The 20,646-nt window shown below is 41.3% G+C and overlaps 1 protein-coding gene across 2 annotated transcripts in view; it reads left to right on the top strand.

The window, feature by feature from the left end:
* The first annotated feature begins 3,917 nt into the window (after window positions 1–3,917).
* reck (reversion-inducing-cysteine-rich protein with kazal motifs) overlaps window positions 3,918–20,646 on the top strand; it is a 115,435-nt gene continuing 98,706 nt past the window's right edge. For both annotated transcript variants that reach the window (XM_086191828.1, XM_086191827.1), the window contains exon 1: window positions 3,918–4,108. In XM_086191828.1, the coding sequence (XP_086047954.1) occupies window positions 4,036–4,108 (73 nt within the window). In that variant the 5' untranslated portion in view covers window positions 3,918–4,035. The remainder of the gene's footprint in view (window positions 4,109–20,646) is intronic.

Here is a 20,646-nt window from a genome sequence, read left to right as displayed (position 1 = left end):
GATGATGATGATGATGATGATGATGATGGTGACTTTGGTGGTTGTGATGATGATGATGATGGTGATGGTGATGGTGGTGGTGATGATAATGATGATGATGATGGTGATTGTGATGGTGGTGGTGATGATGATGTTGATGTTGATGATGATGGTGATGGTGATGGTGGTGGTGATGATGATGATGATGATGGTGATGGTGATGATGATGGTGATGATGAATGTGGTGGTGATGATGATGGTGGTGGTGATGGTGATGATGGTGGTGATGATGAATGTGGTGGTGATGATGATGATGATGGTGGTGGTGATGTTGTTGGTGGTGAAGGTGATGATGATGGTGGTGATGATGATGGTGGTGGTGATGATGATGATGATCATGATGATGGTGGTGATGATGGTGGTGGTGATGATGATGATGATGATGATGGTGATGGTAATGGTGTTGGTGATGATGATGATGGTGATGATGATGGTGGTGGTGGTGGTGGTGATGGTGATGGTGGTGATGATGGTGATGATGGTGATGATGATGATGATGATGGTGATGGTGATGGTGTTGGTGATGGTGATGATGTTGGTGATGTTGGTGATGGTGATGGTGGTGGTGATGATGGTGGTGATGGTGATGGTGGTGATGATGGTGATGATGTTGGTGATGTTGGTGATGGTGATGGTGATGGTGATGGTGATGATGTTGGTGATGATGGTGGTGGTGATGATGGTATTGATGGTGGTGGTGGTGATGGTGGTGATGGTGGTGGTGATGGTGGTGGTGTGTCTCTTCCCTCCCGGTAAGGTGATGGATTTCATTGTGTCATAACATCTTCATCAGGGCTTTTCCTCAGTGCAGAAACACATCCGGGGAACACGGCATCATGATTTTCACTCTTGCCTTTTCTCAGGACTACAAATCCCGCGTGTCCACAGCGCCTACATACGGTAATAAATACATTAACAAATTGTATATCACGCGAGAAGCATGCTTCAGTGGGCAGCGCCTCTATTCTAATTTTATTCTAGTTTCGAGCAGCCACGGCATGGGGGGGGGGGCTAGGGGGGGCTTAAGCCCCCCCAAGAATAACCTTAGCCCCCCCCATTAGCCCCCGCAGGCAAAAAGTAGAGCGATCCACAATCAACAGAAAAAAATTAACGTTTTAAAAAAAAAATAAAGTTTGCATTGCAGTTGCCGGGTGAGCTATCATGTTTTATGAACCAAACCAAATCACACACAAGCAAAAAAAAAACAACAACAAAAAAAAAACTTTACACTTTCTTACCAGGCCACCCAAATCGATTTGATTGGCTGGCTGACTTGGCTCAAACTGTTAGCTACACCTGCGCGAGTGCGCGTGCCCGTTTACGTACAAAGCGGTACAAAGCAGCAGCATAAAAAAGAAGACAGAAGAGAACACAGAAAGATGGATCGCTTCATCACTATTGGCAGGAAAAGAGGAAGAGTGGACACCGGGGATGATTCAGCGACTCCAAATTTAACCGAACGTGCCAACGAGGGTGGTAACGTTAACGTAGTGGAGACCGCCAGAGAGGAAGATGATGAGGAGGCAGCAATAATAATGACTGAGGAGCCGGAGGATGGTTCGTCATCATCAGAAGATTCGGAGACAGAGCAGAATGATGTAACGCAGCAGAATGTAACGTTAATCTTACCGGCGGGGGCTGATGAGGCAGAAATGGGGGAGCTAGCTTCCACTGCTTCCATTGCTAGTGACGCATCAAAGCTTGGTGCGGCAGACTTGAGCCAGAATCCAGCCGAAGGCCCGAAGCGTCCGCAACTGCTGTCCTACCCATCGCGAAAATTTGGCGCTCAATCGAGGGGATTTAATTGCTCATGGTTTAAGCAGTACAGCTGGCTGGAATACTCGTCCATGGCTGATGCCGCTTTCTGCTACGCATGTCGGCATTTTTCCCGCCGTGGATCGGGGAGTCATGTGGAGAAGAGTTTCACTGATGTCGGGTGTCGAAAAGGAGCAGAGAAACTATCCCAACACAACGCAAGTGTGTCCCACAAACTAGCCATGGAAGCGTGGGCTGAGTTTAAGGTGCGAGAGAAAGGTGGTTCGAGGATCCTAATAAAACTTGACTCGGGCATTCAAAGACTGTACAGGAAAACAGACACTACTTGAGAGCAGTGGTTGAGACACTGAGGTTTACACTGTAAAAGTGGAGATAGATAGATAGATAGATAGATAGATAGATAGATAGATAGATAGATAGATAGATAGATCTTTATTTTGTCATTGTAACATGTACAACGAAATTAAAAGTGCCGACCAATCAGTGCAACAATCATAAAAACTAAAAAGAGCTAAGAGAACTAAAAGCATAAAAACATAAAACATAAAAACCTAAAGAGCTAAAAGGACTGGTATTGCACAGGACCCTTATTACATTTACATAGCAGCGTTTAGTGCGACGACCGCAGTGGGGAGCAGCTCGGACCAGCAACTTGGGAGTACTTGCCATCAATTCTCAAAGGACAAAAGAGCTGGATGTTGATGCAGTGATTGACCGCTTCGCTGCAAACCACAACAACAGGTGCATCATTCTGCAGTGATGGTGAGTAGGCTACGCCATGTTCTCTTGTTGACATTAGATGCAGGCATTTTATAACTCTGTTTTGTCTTGTAATCCTACCGTCAGCATTTAGCCTATGACAGATCAGTGTTTATCGTTTGGTGTTTAGTGCCTCTATTTTGCAACTCTAGTAGGCCTATTCTTTGGTGAGTGAAAGTTTGCATTTGTTGCAATGTGCGCTTTATGGTCTTGTCCATTTAATGTTACTCTGAGGTTGGTGGTATATTGTTAAATATTGTATTTAGGTTTTAGTCACTGAATAGGCTAGCTATGGCATTTAAGCCTGATTTATGCTTCTGCGTCGTGGCGACGCCGTACCTACGCCGTCAACGCAGACCCCTACGCCGTAGCCCGACGTGCACCTCCAAAAAATCCTGACTACGCGTCGCGTCGACGCTTAGTGACGTGAATGTCAACGGACTGTGATTGGTCCGCTCACACGACGTTTCCGGTTCAGCACAACAACACCGCCATTTTTAAAGTTTCTGTGGTGAGAGCAACACGCAAAAATAAAAATGGACCAAGCCGAAGAAAGAGTTATCGAGGAGGTTCGCAAGTATGACCACCTTTACACCTTCCATTGTTGTCTCTGTCTCTGACCCATGTGCTATGACTGGAAGAGAACTAAGGAATTCGACAAGAGTCCCCCAAAACCATACGAAGATAAAGCCACACCCCTCTAGTGGCTTGGCGGTGCACAATGACGACGTAGGGGCAACGGCATAGGTACGGCGTCGCCACGACGCAGAAGCATAAATCAGGCTTTAGGCGTACTCCGCTCATGGTGTGTGTGTGTGTGTGTGTGTGTGTGTGCGTGTGTGCGTGTGCGTGCGCGTGCGCACATGCACGAGAGGGAGAAGAGGGGAGCAAATTTGTCCTCCTTGAACTTGTCGTACACACTTAAACACAAACATATTTATTATACAGTAATATTAAGTTGACTTGATCAGAAATAGGCCTGCTTTAATAGCTCACCCAGCAACAAAAATCGCGCATGAATAGGGAATGGCTCATCCGCTCCAGTATGGTCATAGCGCGGTACTGTAGGAGATTTTTTGTTTTATGCACCAAAATTCGTTAGCACCCCCAATGAAAAACCCAGCCCCCCCTTAGCCCCCCCAATCAATAATTTCTGGAGCCGTCACTGGTTTCGAGTTTTTCTACTTGAGCCAAAAACTACAACTGTCCGGTCAACTTCGACGTCTGCTTCGTCGCCGTGACACGAGCCGCTCCTTCCATCTGCGCATGTCCTCTGCGGTCCGCACCAAACCCCGGCGGACAGAGCGAGAGAGAGAGAGAGAGAGAGAGAGAGAGAGAGAGACAGACAGACAGACAGACAGACAGACAGACAGAGAGAACAGACCAGGGTCCATGTCCATGTCTCGACACCAGTGTCCTCTATGTCTTCTTGTTCACGATGCACTTTAGGATTTCATTAAGATGCGTGTGAGTTTGCAGATCATCGGATTCCTGCTCGCAGCAAACTTCAGCGTGCAGCCGCTCCGAGCGCAGGGTGAGTCCGTCTCAGCTCTCAACTTTATTTCTGTCGAACTTCGCTGAAACAGGACAGACCCGCTTATCGGCGGAGGCTGGACACATCAGCACTTTTACACCGCAACTAGTTGAATCCGAGTCGGCTTGCATCCGGCTTCCAGATTTCAAGCCAAACTCCATTCAGAAATCTGACGACTCCGTATTTCCTAGCTGGCGGTGAACCCGGGGACCTCTCCGCCGGGTCCCGGGACGTCCTCTGAGTAATAAAGGACTGGCGGTTGATTCGGCTGTCGGTGGTCCAGACCCCGTTCCGCTGCTCACTATAAAGCGACGGTTAACGAACCTCCGCGCGGCCGCCGAGCAGGGACCAGAATAACGGGACGCTTTGATCACTTTGTTGTTTTGCGGTGCGTCATTCCAGCGAGGGGCTGCGGGCGTGTAACGGGACCTTCCGCCCAGAGCTTCGCGCAGCAACACACGGAACGTTCGTTAACGGGGATCTATCAGTGGATAACGGGACCCCGGTTGGAGATTAGCGTCCCGTGAAGCCCCTCTGGGCGCAGGAAACCCTTGGAATGCTTGTTGCTGTGTCAGTTATACAGTTTTATATCACAATCTGATGACGTCAGCAGAGTTGTGTCGGTAACGGCAGAGGAAGGAAACAGTCAACTTTTGAGCTACCAGAGAGCTAGCTTAGCAACACTGCAGTAGGACTACAAATTCCATACGAGAACTACAACACCTTAGCTGGTGGTACATGTACTGTCCCACAGTGCTCTGAATTGTAGCACTCTCTCACACACACACACTATCACATTCACACACGCACACACAGACACACTCAAACAAACACGCTTACTCTTCGACTCACACACACACACACTCACACACACATTCACACTCACACTGGAACACATACACTCCCACACTCAGACACACGCACACACACTCACGATTGGCCGATTCTCATTTCAGCCTGTGGTTAATGAGACCTGCTGATTCTGATTGTCTAAGAACTCTACTTGACAGAACAGATTCCTCTTAGTTCCCCTAAACTGCACTCCTACCTGGATCTGTTCTGACTGAAGTAACCCTAACAAATCAATCAATCAAGTGTCCTCTGCTGGCAGAGGAGCAGTGAACGCCTCCTGCCGTGAGTCTCTGAGGCTGATGAGCAGTAGCAGCTGAGTGCAGCGGCAGGAGGCAGGAGAGGCTGCAGGCTGGTTCTGGGCTCTGAGCTCTGCCTTCTAGCATTAGCCCTTTACCTTTTGCTAGCTTCCTCCAGTTGGGCTGATGGAGGTTGGAGGACTGATTGGGTTGTTGGTCGTCTTTGGTCTGACTTGTTTTGCTAGTTGTGAGTTTATATCCTCATTATTCAAAGTGAAGAACTTCCTTTCTGACCCAGAATATCGCTGTGCTCAGCTGTGCCGGTTCCAGCTGCCGCTGGCTTTGTTAACCTGCTCAGACTCCGCTGGTTTAGTAGTTGGCTCTTGGTTCCTGTGTTTCCATCACCTGCAGGTTGAGTCTGTGTTGATATTGATTCCTTTTCAGAGCTGCTTTTGTGATCGGGAGCCTGATCTTGATGTTTTATTTTGAAAATTGACAGGATAATTGATCACTCATTTGGAGATTTCCTGACTGTCTCCATCTGCGCTGACTGATGTGCCGTCAATCAAAGAGTCTCACAATCCACTATTCCTGTGCGCCGAAAAGTGACCGGCTAGCAATGGCCAGCCAGATTCCAGTCCCTGGCAATCGGTTCACCCCTAGGACTCACATGTTTGCAGCCTGTGGTTGATGAATGGTGTAATTGGTGCGTGTGGTGAAGCCCTGAGGTTGAAAGGGTTAACCAGGTTTGATGTGGCAGCAGGCCTCTAACATGCTGCCGGGGAGCTCTTTGATCTCCTGTCCACATGGGTGCAGGATGTGGATTTGCTCCGGCTAAATGTCACTTTGTATCGTTTTATTCCTCGCACATCTGCTGGAACATGAAAGCAGCACAGCGCTTAGATCACCATTTGGGCTGCACATTGTCTCCCAGAGGCGTGGGACAGTAAACAAGGTCTCTGAGAACCTCCAGAAGGTGAGATCCACACTCCCATGTGCAAGAGTGACCAGCAACATCCTCCTCTCGCTTCCTCCTTGTGTCGTTTGTGAAGAAATTCCATACATTTTTGGCTTCTTCTGTATTTTGTGAAACTTCTCTCCTTCGTTCCTTTCATGTTGTGATTTGGTTGTACGCATCTGGAACCAATTTGATGTCTGTGAGCAGGGAGGAGGAGGGAGGAGGAGGAGGAGGGGGAGGAGGGACGTGTCCACTGTGAGCAGGCCCAAGTCCCACAAACCTAATTACAGTCGGCTAAACCCAAGATGAAAGTCTCCTATAGCTGAGCAGGAGATCTTGTTCCAGACTTTGTCAAAGATAAACAACGCACAACGGAAACATTCAGGGTTCAAGATTTCCTCTTAGAAGGAGAAACGTTAGCAGCCAAACATGTGTTTTACATGATTTGATGAAAATAGTAAGACAAGTAATGGAGACACTCTGGTAATGTGTGCGTCTGCGTGTGTGTGGACCTCACCTGCATTTGCTTGTAATCAGTGTTGTTTTGGACACGGGGGGGGGGGGGGGGGCGGTGTACATGAACATACTCTCCTTTAGGAGTCAGTCAGTATTCTACATTTGAGCACATTACTGTGTCCTGTTGTGGATGAGTCTTGCACCACTATAATGAAATCTGAACAATGTTGTGCATTCGTGTGTGTGTGTGTGTGTGTGTGTAAATATGTTGCATGTTGGTGGCAGCATTAACATGAACCTTCAAATGACCGACTACCACCGAGCAGCCGACCTCATTTATTTTCCCTCAAAACCCAAATTAACTCCTTCCGCTCTTGGCTGTTGGTTTGGACCTCGGCTCTGTCCGGCTGAGGGTTCTTCATTCACGTGCCTAAGAGAGAACTCGGGCAGCGATGTGATGACGTCCTCATGTGGAAAGGCTGGTGTATGGATTATCTACCATCTTTTCATTGCATTCATGTTCTGTTAGGTTCGTGAGAGAGGAAAAGCGGAAAGAACTGGGTACAAGATACAAGATGCTTTATTGTCATTATATACATAGTCAAGCTGTACAGTCAGGGTATGGACTCACTGAAAAAAGAGAATAAAGAGAATAAAGGGCTAAAACAATGGCCATCATCACAACCAATCACTGATTCACATAAGATTCAAGCATCACACATTCCAAATGATCACCTCACAACATCAAGTCAGTCAGAAATTGCACATTTCAAATATTGCACTTCCATTATTCAGTGTAACACATTGTGAAGTATGATTATGGCTGTGGGGTGAAAACTGTTCTGAATCGTGCGGTGTGTGTTTTGATGGACCGAAGAGTTCAAAGAGGTGTTGGGCAGGATGAGAGGGGTCTTGATGATGTGCTGCGACTTCTGCAGGCAGCGAGAATTGAAGCTGTATTCAGAGCTGGTAGTTGGGAGTTGGTGGTTTTTGAGCAGTGTTAATAATTCTCAGCAGAGCCTACAGTGGTGGACTGATGCTGAAGTCAAGATTCTGCTGACAAATCATAACTTTTGGCGGAATAAACCCTTTTGCAAGGCACCAAGGAGGCTCCTAAAGGTCCTAGATCTTAGAATCATCCCACATTCCATTTTCTTCTTTGTTGAGTTAGCTCCCACACTGTCGTGTGTATAAATAAACAATTATCAGTCACATGAATTTCAGAATTAAAGCCACCAACATGTCATATTTTATTAACTATATTAAAAGCATTTTCACTTTACACCAACTTCCTCCAGGAGAAAATCCAGCTTCGCAAGTCCTATTTTGCTATTAAAACTGTCAATTGAACATAGAATGACAAGAATTAACTGCAAGGTCACATGCTGCTGTGTGTTTCTGCTGAGCTGGGCTCGAGAAAAACTTTTACAAAATGGAATATTTATTGAATGTTATTCAATGAGTCAAACAACCACAAAAATTAAACATCTTAAACCACAATGTTGTAGAATGTCCAGAGAGCTGTCACTGACTGCTTCTGATACAAGGCCCATATCCAGGATTTTAGCAAAACCACAGTCCAAACTCAGGTTCTCTGTTCTTCCTCTGATCTTAATTTACACAATTTGAGGTGTTACTGCAACTATTGCATAAAAGTAGCTTCAAAACCATGTCAGAGAGTAACCTGCCCTCATGTCAGCCACTGAAATTCCATCCACCCATCATCCATCACTCCATCCATCCATCCATCTATCATCCATCCCTCCATCATCTAACCCTCCATGTTCCCCCTCTCCTCCTGTAGAGGGTGGTGGGGGTGGAGCCTATCCCAGCAGCCTTCCCCCAGGACAGGTCACCAGTCCATGTCAGGGCCAACACATAGAGACAGACAACCATTGGCTCTCCCAGCCACGCCTACGGTCAAGTTAGAGTCTGGATTAACCTGGTCCCCTCTTGATGTCTTTGGACTGTGGAGGAAGCTGGAGTACCAGAGAGAACCCAGCAGGAACAGGGAGAACATGGTGACTCACCCAGAAAGACCCCGTGCTCCAGCCAGGGCTCCACCCACAACCTTCTTGCTGGGGGGCCACAGTGAGGACCACTGCTCCACAGTGCCACCGACTTTGAATCCACCCAATCCAAAACTGAAAGTTTCCCTTTGCTAGAGACACCCCCTCTTCATGGAGCTAGCAGATTAAAACACGTAAAATTACTTTTTATTTCCTGTCTCTGCAAATTAGTATATATACAGATGTATTTTAAAAATCAATTTTCTGGCGAAAACCAGTAGCGACCAGGAACAGGCTCGTTGACAACCAAGATTAGAGTGGTGACGACTGGAGAGATTGTCTCCAGTCGTCTCTGAAATTACATGAATGTTGATAATTTACAGCACACCAGAGCTGTGTGTTCATGTTAGTGTATCTCAGTCAAGAAATTCAAAATGATAACTCAGCAGATATTGAGATACAGCACCGGCTACATGAATATCACTCACCTCTGCTGCTAATGTCAGATTTGAGTCTGACATCAGGATAATCCCATCAATCTAAGACCAAGATGATCCCCTCAATTTAACATCAGGATAATTCCCTCAATCTAACATCAGGATAATCCCATCAATCTAACACCAAGATGATCCCCTCAATTTAACATCAGGATAATCCCATCAATCTAACACCAAGATGATCCCCTCAATTTAACATCAAGATAATTCCCTCAATCTAACACCAAGATAATCCCCTCAATTTAACATCAAGATAATTCCCTCAATCTAACATCAAGATAATCCCCTCAATCTAACATCTGGATAATCCCATCAATCTAACATCAGGATAATCCCCTCAATCTAACATCTGGATAATCCCAACAATCTAACATCAGGATAATCCCCTCAATCTAACATCTGGATAATCCCCTCAATCTAACATCTGGATAATCCCCTCAATCTAATATCAAAATAATCCCCTCAATCTAACATCTGGATAATCCCATCAATTTAACATCTGGATAATCCAATCAATCTAACATCAGGGTAATCCCCTCAATCTAACATCTGGATAATCCAATCAATCTAATGCCAGGAAAATCCCCTCAATCTAACATCAAGATAATCTCCTCAATCTAACATCTGGATAATCCAATCAATCTAATGCCAGGAAAATCCCCTCAATCTAACATCAGGGTAATCCCCTCGATCTAACATCAGGATAATCCAGTCAATCTAATTCCAGGAAAATACCCTCAATCTAACAACAGGATAATTCCCTCAATTTTACATCAGGACAATTCCCTCAATCTAACATCAGGATAATCCCCTCAATCTAACATCAGGATAATTCCATTAATATAACATCTGGATAATCCCCTCAATCTAACATCAGGATAATCCCCTCAATCTAACACCAAGATAATCCCCTATAACTAACATCAGGATAATTCCCTCAATCTAACATCAGTATTATTCCCTCAATCTAACATCAGGATAATTCCATTAATCTAACATCAGGATAATTCCATCAATCTAACATCAGGATATTCCCCTCAATCTAACATCAGGATAATCCCCTCAATTTAACACCAAGATAATCCCCTCAATCTAACATCAGGATAATTCCATCAATCTAACATCAGGATAATTCCATTAATCTAACATCTGGATAATCCCCTCAATCTAATATTAGGACAATTCCCTCTATCTAACATCAGGATAATCCCCTCAATCTAAAATCAGGATAATTCCATTAATGTAACATCTGGATAATCCCCTCAATCTAAAATCAGGGTAATCCCCTCAATCTGACATCTGGATAATCCAATCAATCTCATGCCAGGAAAATCCCCTCAATCTAACATCAGGATAATCCAGTCAATCTAATTCCAGGAAAATCCACTAAATCTAACATCAGGATAATTCCCTCAATCTAACATCAGGATAATTCCAATAATCTAACATCTGGATAATCCCCTCAATTTTAAATCTGGACAATCCCCTCAATCTAACATCAGGACATTTCCCTCAATCTAACATCAGGATAATTCCATTAATCCAACATCAGTATTATTCCCTCAATCTAACACCAGGATAATTCCATTAATCTAACATCAGGATAATTCCATCAATCTAACATCAGGATATTCCCCTCAATCTAACATCAGGATAATCCCCTCAATCTAACACCAAGATAATCCCCTCAATCTAACATCAGGATAATTCCATCAATCTAATATCAGGATAATCCAATCAATCTAATGCCAGGAAAATCCCCTCAATCTAACATCAGTATAATTCCATCAATCTAACATCAGGATAATCCCCTCAAACTAACATCAGGATAATCCCCTCAATCTAACATCTGGATAATCCCCTCAATCTAACATCAAAATAATCCCTTCAATCTAACACCTGGATAATCCCATCAATTTAACATCTGGATAATCCAATCAATCTAACATCAGGGTAATCCCCTCAATCTAACATCAAGATAATCCCCTCAATCTAACATCAGGGTAATCCCCTCAATCTGACATCTGGATAATCCAATCAAACTAATGCCAGGAAAATCCCCTCAATCTAACATCAGGGTAATCCCCTCAATCTAACATCAGGATAATCCAATCAATCTAATTCCAGGAAAATCCCCTCAATCTAACATCAAGATAATCCCCTCAATCTAACATCTGGATAATCCAATCAATCTAATGCCAGGAAAATCCCCTCAATCTGACATCAGGACAATTCCCTCAATCTAACATCAGGATAATTCCATTAATCTAACATCTGGATAATCCCCTCAATCTAACATCAGGACAATTCCCTCAATCTAACATCAGGACAATTCCCTCAATCTAACATCAGGATAATCCCCTCAATCTAACATCAGGATAATTCCATTCATCTAACATCTGGATAATCCCCTCAATCAAACATCTGGATAATCCCCTCAATCTAATATCAGGACAATTCCCTCAATCTAACATCAGGATAATCCCTTCAATCTAATATCAGGATAATTCCATGAATGTAACATCTGGATAATCCCCTCAATCTAACATCAGGGTAATCCCCTCAATTTGACATCTGGATAATCCAATCAATCTAATGCCAGGAAAATCCCCTCAATCTAACATCAGGGTAATCCCCTCGATCTAACATCAGGATAATCCGATCAATCTAATTCCAGGAAAATCCCCTCAATCTATAATCAGGATAATTCCCTCAATCTAACATCAGGATAATTCCTTTAATCTAACACCTTGATAATCCCCTAAATCTAACATCTGGATAATCCCCTCAATCTAATATCAGGACAATTCCCTCAATCTAACATCAGGACAATTCCCTCGATCTAACATCAGGATAATCCCCTCAATCTAAAATCAGGATAATGCCATTAATGTAACATCTGGATAATCCCCTCAATCTAACATCAGGGTAATCCCCTCAATCTGACATCTGGATAATCCAATCAATCTAATGCCAGGAAAATCCCCTCAATCTAACATCAGGGTAATCCCCTCAATCTAACATCAGGATAATCCAATCAATCTAATTCCAGGAAAATCCCCCCAATCTAACATCGGGATAATTCCCTCAATCTAATTTGAGGAGAATCCCCTCAATCTAACATCAGGATAATTCCATTAATCTAACATCTGGATAATCCCCTCAATCTAACATCAGGATAATCCCCTCAATCTAACACCAAGATAATCCCCTCAATCTAACCTAAGGATAATTCCCTCAATCTAACATCAGTATTATTCCCTCAATCTAACATCAGGATAATTCCATTAATCTAACATCAGGATAATTCCATCAATCTAACATCAGGATATTCCCCTCAATCTAACATCAGGATAATCCCCTCAATCAAACACCAAGATAATCCCCTCAATCTAACATCAGGATAATTCCATCAATCTAACATCAGTATTATTCCCTCAATCTAATTTCAGGATAATTCCCTCAATCTAACATCAGGATAATTCCATTAATCTAACATCAAAATAATCCCCTCAATCTAACATCTGGATAATCCCAATAATTTAACATCTGGATAATCCAATCAATCTAAAATCAGGTTAATCCCCTCAATCTAACATCAAGATAATCCCCTCAATCTAACATCAGGGTAATCCCATCAATCTGACATCTGGATAATCCAATCAATCTAATGCCAGGAAAATCCCCTCAATCTAAAATCAGGGAAATCCCCTCAATCTAACATCAGGATAATCCAATCAATCTAATTCCAGGAAAATCCCCTCAATCTAACATCAAGATAATCCCCTCAATCCAACATCTGGATAATCCAATCAATCTAATGCCAGGAAAATCCCCTCAATCTGACATCAGGACAATTCCCTCAATCTAACATCAGGATAATTCCATTAATCTAACATCTGGATAATCCCCTCAATCTAACATCAGGACAATTCCCTCAATCTAACATCAGGATAATCCCCTCAATCTAATATCAGGATAATTCCCTCAATCTAATATCAGGATAATTCCCTCAATCTAACATCAGGATAATTCCATTAATCTAACATCTGGATAAACCCTTCAATCAAACATCTGGATAATCCTCTCAATCTAATATCAGGACAATTCCCTCAATCTAACATCAGGATAATCCCCTCAATCTAATATCAGGATAATTCCATTAATGCAACATCTGGATAATCCCCTCAATCTAACATCAGGACAATTCCCTCCATCTAACATCAGGATAATTCCATTTATCTAACATCTGGATAATCCCCTCAATCTAACATCAGGACAATTCCCTCCATCTAACATCAGGATAATTCCATCTATCTAACATCAAGATAATCCCCTCAATCTAACACCAAGATAATCCCCTCAATCTAACATCAGGATAATTCCATCAATCTAACATCAGGATAATCCAATCAATCTAATGCAAGGAAAATCCCCTCAATCTAACATCAAGATAATTCCATCAATCTAACATCAGTATAATCCCCTCAAACCTACATCAGGATAATCCCCTCAATCTAACATCTGGATAATCCCTTCAATCTAACATCAAAATAATCCCCTCAATCTAACATCTGGATAATCCCATCAATTTAACATCTGGATAATCCAATCAATCTAACATCAGGGTAATCCCCTCAATCTAACATCAAGATTATCCCCTCAATCCAACATCAGGGTAATCCCCTCAATCTGACATCTGGACAATCCAATCAATCTAATGCCAGGAAAATCCCCTCAATCTAACATGAGGGTAATCCCCTCAATCTAACATCAGGATAATCCAATCAATCTAATTCCAGGAAAATCCCCTCAATCTAACATCAAGATAATCCCCTCAATCTAACATCTGGATTATTCCCTCAATCTAACATCAGGATAATTCCATTAATCTAACATCAAGATAATTCCATCAATCTAACATCAGTATAATCCCCTCAAACCTACATCAGGATAATCCCCTCAATCTAACATCTGGATAATCCCTTCAATCTAACATCAAAATAATCCCCTCAATCTAACATCTGGATAATCCCATCAATTTAACATCTGGATAATCCAATCAATCTAACATCAGGGTAATCCCCTCAATCTAACATCAAGATTATCCCCTCAATCCAACATCAGGGTAATCCCCTCAATCTGACATCTGGACAATCCAATCAATCTAATGCCAGGAAAATCCCCTCAATCTAACATGAGGGTAATCCCCTCAATCTAACATCAGGATAATCCAATCAATCTAATTCCAGGAAAATCCCCTCAATCTAACATCAAGATAATCCCCTCAATCTAACATCTGGATAATCCAATCAATCTAATGCCAGGAAAATCCCCTCAATCTGACATCAAGACAATTCCCTCAATCTAACATCAGGATAATTCCATTAATCTAACATCTGGATAATCCCCTCAATCTAACATCAGGACAATTCCCTAAATCTAACATCAGGACAATTCCCTCAATCTAACATCAGGATAATCCCCTCAATCTAACATCAGGATAATTCCATTCATCTAACATCTGGATAATCCCCTCAATCAAACATCTGGATAATCCCCTCAATCTAATATCAGGACAATTCCCTCAATCTAACATCAGGACAATCCCCTCAATCTAACATCAGGATAATCCCCTCAAACTAACATCAGGATAATCCCCTCAATCTACCATCTGGATAATCCCCTCAATCTAAAATCAGGGTAATCCCCTAAATCTGACATCTGGATAATCCAATCAATCTAATGCCAGGAAAATCCCCTCAATGTAACATCAGGGTAATCCCTTCAATCTAACATCAGGATAATCCAATCAATCTAATTCCAGGAAAATCCCCTCAATCTAACATCACGATAATCCCCTCAATCTAACATCTGGATAATCCAATCAATCTAATGCCAGGAAAATCCCCTCAATCTGACATCAGGACAATTCCCTCAATCTAACATCAGGATAATTCCATTAATCTAACATCTGGATAATCCCTTCAATCTAACATCAGGACAATTCCCTCAATCTAACATCAGGATAATCCCCTCAATCTAATTTCAGGATAATTCCCTCAATCTAACATCAGGATAATTCCATTAATCTAACATCTGGATAATCCCCTCAATTTAACATCTGGATAATCCCCTCAATCTAATATCAGGACAATTCCCTCAATCTAACATCAGGATAATCCCCTCAATCTAATATCAGGATAATTCCATTAAGGTAACATCTGGATAATGCCCTCAATCAAACATCAGGACAATTCCCTCGATCTAACATCAGAATAATCCAATCAATCTAATTCCAGGAAAATCCCCTCAATCTAACATCAAGATAATCCCCTCAATCTAACATCAAAATAATCCCCTCAATCTAACATCTGGATAATCCTAAAAATTTAACATCTGGATAATCCAATCAATCTAACATCAGGTGAATCCCCTCAATCTAACATCAAGATCATCCCCTCAATCTAACATCAGGGTAATCCCATCAATCTGACATCTGGATAATCCAATCAATCTAATGCCAGGAAAATCCCCTCAATCTAAAATCAGGGAAATCCCCTCAATCTAACATCAGGATAATCCAATCAATCTAATTCCAGGAAAATCCCCTCAATCTAACATCAAGATAATCCCCTCAATCCAACATCTGGATAATCCAATCAATCTAAGGCTAGGAAAATCCCCTCAATCTGACTTCAGGACAATTCCCTCAATCTAACATCAGGATAATTCCATTAATCTAACATCTGGATAATCCCCTCAATCTAACATCAGGATAATTCCCTCAATCTAACATCAGGATAATCCCCTCAATCTAATATCAGGATAATTCCCTCAATCTAATATCAGGATAATTCCCTCAATCTAACATCAGGATAATTCCATTAATCTAACATCTGGATAAACCCTTCAATCAAACATCTGGATAATCCCCTCAATCTAATATCAGGACAATTCCCTCAATCTAACATCAGGATAATCCCCTCAATCTAATATCAGGATAATTCCATTAATGCAACATCTGGATAATCCCCTCAATCTAACATCAGGACAATTCCCTCAATCTAACATCAGGATAATTCCATTTATCTAACATCTGGATAATCCCCTCAATCTAACATCAGGACAATTCCCTCGATCTAACATCAGGATAATCCACTCAATCTAACACCAAGATAATCCCCTCAATCTAACATCAGGATAATTCCATCAATCTAACATCAGGATAATCCAATCAATCTAATGCAAGGAAAATCCCCTCAATCTAACATCAAGATAATTCCATCAATCTAACATCAGGATAATCCCCTCAAACCTATATCCGGATAATCCCCTCAATCTAACATCTGGATAATCCCTTCAATCTAACATCAAAATAATCCCCTCAATCTAACATCTGGATAATCCCATCAATTTAACATCTGGATAATCCAATCAATCTAACATCAGGGTAATCCCCTCAATCTAACATCAAGAATATCCCCTCAATCCAACATCAGGGTAATCCCCTCAATCTGACATCTGGATAATCCAATCAATCTAATGCCAGGAAAATCCCCTCAATCTAACATCAGGGTAATCCCCACAATCTAATATCAGGATAATCCAATCAATCTAATTCCAGGAAAATCCCCTCAATCTCACATCAAGATAATCCACTCAATCTAACATCTGGATAATCCAATCAATCTAATGCCAGGAAAATCCCCATAATCTGACATCAGGACAATTCCCTCTATCTAACATCAGGATAATTCCATTCATCTAACATCTGGAGAATCCCCTCAATCTAACATCAGGAGAATTCCCTCAATCTAACATCAGGATAATCCCCTCAATCTAATATCAGGATAATTCCCTCAATCTAACATCAGGATAATTCCATTAATCTAACATCTGGATAATCCCCTCAATCTAAAATCTGGATAATCCCCTCAATCCAATATCAGGACAATTCCCTCGATCTAACATCAGGATAATCCCCTCAATCTAATATCAGGATAATTCCATTAATATAACATCTGGATAATCCCCTCAATCTAACATCAGGACAATTCCCTTAATCTAACTTCAGGATAATTCCATGAATCTAACATCTGGATTATCCCCTCAATCTAACATCAGGACAATTCCCTCAATCTAACATCAGGATAATCCCCTCAATCTAACTTCAGGATAATTCCATTAATCTAACATCTGGATAATCCCTTCAATCTAACATCAGGATAATCCCCTCAATTTAACACCAAGATATTCCGCTCAATCTAACATCAGGATTATTCCCTCAATCTAACATCAGGATTATTCCCTCAATCTAACATTAGGATAATTCCATTAATCTAACATCAGGATAATTCCATCAATCTAACATCAGGATATTCCCCTCAATCTAACATCAGGATAATCCCCTCAATCTAACAGCAAGATAGTCCCCTCAATCTAACATCTGGATAATCCAATCTATCTAATGCCAGGAAAATCCCCTCAATCTAACATCAGGACAATTCCCTCAAATTAACATCAGGATAATCCCCTCAATCTAACATCAGGATAATTCCATTAATCTAACATCTGGATAATCCCCTCAATCTACCATCAGGATAATCCCCTCAATCTAACACCAAGATAATCCCCTCAATCTAACATCAGGAAAATTCCCTCAATCTAACATCATGATTATTCCCTCAATCTAACATCAGGATTATTCCCTCAATCTAATATCAGGATTATCCCCTCAATCTAATTTCCGGATAATCCCCTCAATCTAACATCAGGACAATTCCCTCAATCTAACATCAGGATAATCCCCTCAATCTAACATCAGGATAATTCCCTCAATCTAACATCAGGGTTATTCCCTCAATCTAGCGTCAGGATAATTCCATTAATCTAACATCAGGATAATTCCATCAATCTAACATCAGGATATTCTCCTCAATCTAACATCAGGATAATCCCCTCAAACTAACACCAAGATAGTCCCCTCAATCTAACATCAGGATAATTCCATCAATCTAACATCAGGATAATCCAATCAATCTAATGCCAGGAAAATCCCCTCAATCTAACATCAGGATAATCCCCTCAATCTAACATCTGGATAATCCAATCAATCTAATGCCAGGAAAATCCCCTCAATCTAACATCAGGACAATTCCTTCAATCAAACATCAGGATAATCCCCTCAAATTAACATCAGGATAATTCCATTAATCTAACATCTGGATAATCCCCTCAATCTAACATCAGGATAATCCCCTCAATCTAACACCAAAATAATCCCCTCAATCTAACATCAGGATAATTCCCTCAATCTAGCATCAGGATTATTCCCTCAATCTAACATCAGGATAATTCCATTAATCTAACATCAGGATAATTCCATTAAACTAACATCAGGATAATTCCATCATTCTCACATCAGGATATTCCCCTCAATCTAACATCAGGATAATTCCCTCAATCTAGCATCAGGATTATTCCCTCAATCTACCATCAGGATAATCCCATTAATCTAACATCAGGATAATTCCATTAATCTAACATCAGGATAATTCCATTAATCTAACATCTGGATAATCCCTTCAATCTAACATCAGGACAATTCCCTCAATCTAACATCAGGATAATCCCCTCAATCTAATTTCAGGATAATTCCCTCAATCTAACATCAGGATAATTCCATTAATCTAACATCTGGATAATCCCCTCAATTTAACATCTGGATAATCCCCTCAATCTAATATCAGGACAATTCCCTCAATCTAACATCAGGATAATCCCCTCAATCTAATATCAGGATAATTCCATTAAGGTAACATCTGGATAATGCCCTCAATCTAACATCAGGACAATTCCCTCAATCTAACATCAGAATAATCCAATCAATCTAATTCCAGGAAAATCCCCTCAATCTAACATCAAGATAATCCCCTCAATCTAACATCAAAATAATCCCCTCAATCTAACATCTGGATAATCCTAAAAATTTAACATCTGGATAATCCAATCAATCTAACATCAGGTGAATCCCCTCAATCTAACATCAAGATCATCCCCTCAATCTAACATCAGGGTAATCCCATCAATCTGACATCTGGATAATCCAATCAATCTAATGCCAGGAAAATCCCCTCAATCTAAAATCAGGGAAATCCCCTCAATCTAACATCAGGATAATCCAATCAATCTAATTCCAGGAAAATCCCCTCAATCTAACATCAAGATAATCCCCTCAATCCAACATCTGGATAATCCAATCAATCTAAGGCTAGGAAAATCCCCTCAATCTGACTTCAGGACAATTCCCTCAATCTAACATCAGGATAATTCCATTAATCTAACATCTGGATAATCCCCTCAATCTAACATCAGGATAATTCCCTCAATCTAACATCAGGATAATCCCCTCAATCTAATATCAGGATAATTCCCTCAATCTAATATCAGGATAATTCCCTCAATCTAACATCAGGATAATTCCATTAATCTAACATCTGGATAAACCCTTCAATCAAACATCTGGATAATCCCCTCAATCTAATATCAGGACAATTCCCTCAATCTAACATCAGGATAATCCCCTCAATCTAATATCAGGATAATTCCATTAATGCAACATCTGGATAATCCCCTCAATCTAACATCAGGACAATTCCCTCAATCTAACATCAGGATAATTCCATTTATCTAACATCTGGATAATCCCCTCAATCTAACATCAGGACAATTCCCTCGATCTAACATCAGGATAATCCACTCAATCTAACACCAAGATAATCCCCTCAATCTAACATCAGGATAATTCCATCAATCTAACATCAGGATAATCCAATCAATCTAATGCAAGGAAAATCCCCTCAATCTAACATCAAGATAATTCCATCAATCTAACATCAGGATAATCCCCTCAAACCTATATCCGGATAATCCCCTCAATCTAACATCTGGATAATCCCTTCAATCTAACATCAAAATAATCCCCTCAATCTAACATCTGGATAATCCCATCAATTTAACATCTGGATAATCCAATCAATCTAACATCAGGGTAATCCCCTCAATCTAACATCAAGAATATCCCCTCAATCCAACATCAGGGTAATCCCCTCAATCTGACATCTGGATAATCCAATCAATCTAATGCCAGGAAAATCCCCTCAATCTAACATCAGGGTAATCCCCACAATCTAATATCAGGATAATCCAATCAATCTAATTCCAGGAAAATCCCCTCAATCTCACATCAAGATAATCCACTCAATCTAACATCTGGATAATCCAATCAATCTAATGCCAGGAAAATCCCCATAATCTGACATCAGGACAATTCCCTCTATCTAACATCAGGATAATTCCATTCATCTAACATCTGGAGAATCCCCTCAATCTAACATCAGGAGAATTCCCTCAATCTAACATCAGGATAATCCCCTCAATCTAATATCAGGATAATTCCCTCAATCTAACATCAGGATAATTCCATTAATCTAACATCTGGATAATCCCCTCAATCTAAAATCTGGAT

This window comes from Aulostomus chinensis, chromosome 21, assembly GCF_037954235.1.
Source record: "Aulostomus chinensis isolate RoL2024-O1b breed Wild chromosome 21, RoL_Achi_v1.0, whole genome shotgun sequence".
Classification (NCBI taxonomy): Eukaryota; Metazoa; Chordata; class Actinopteri; order Syngnathiformes; family Aulostomidae; genus Aulostomus; species Aulostomus chinensis.
Note: the sequence above shows the minus strand (reverse complement) of the source record. Positions and strands in the feature narration are given on the sequence as shown.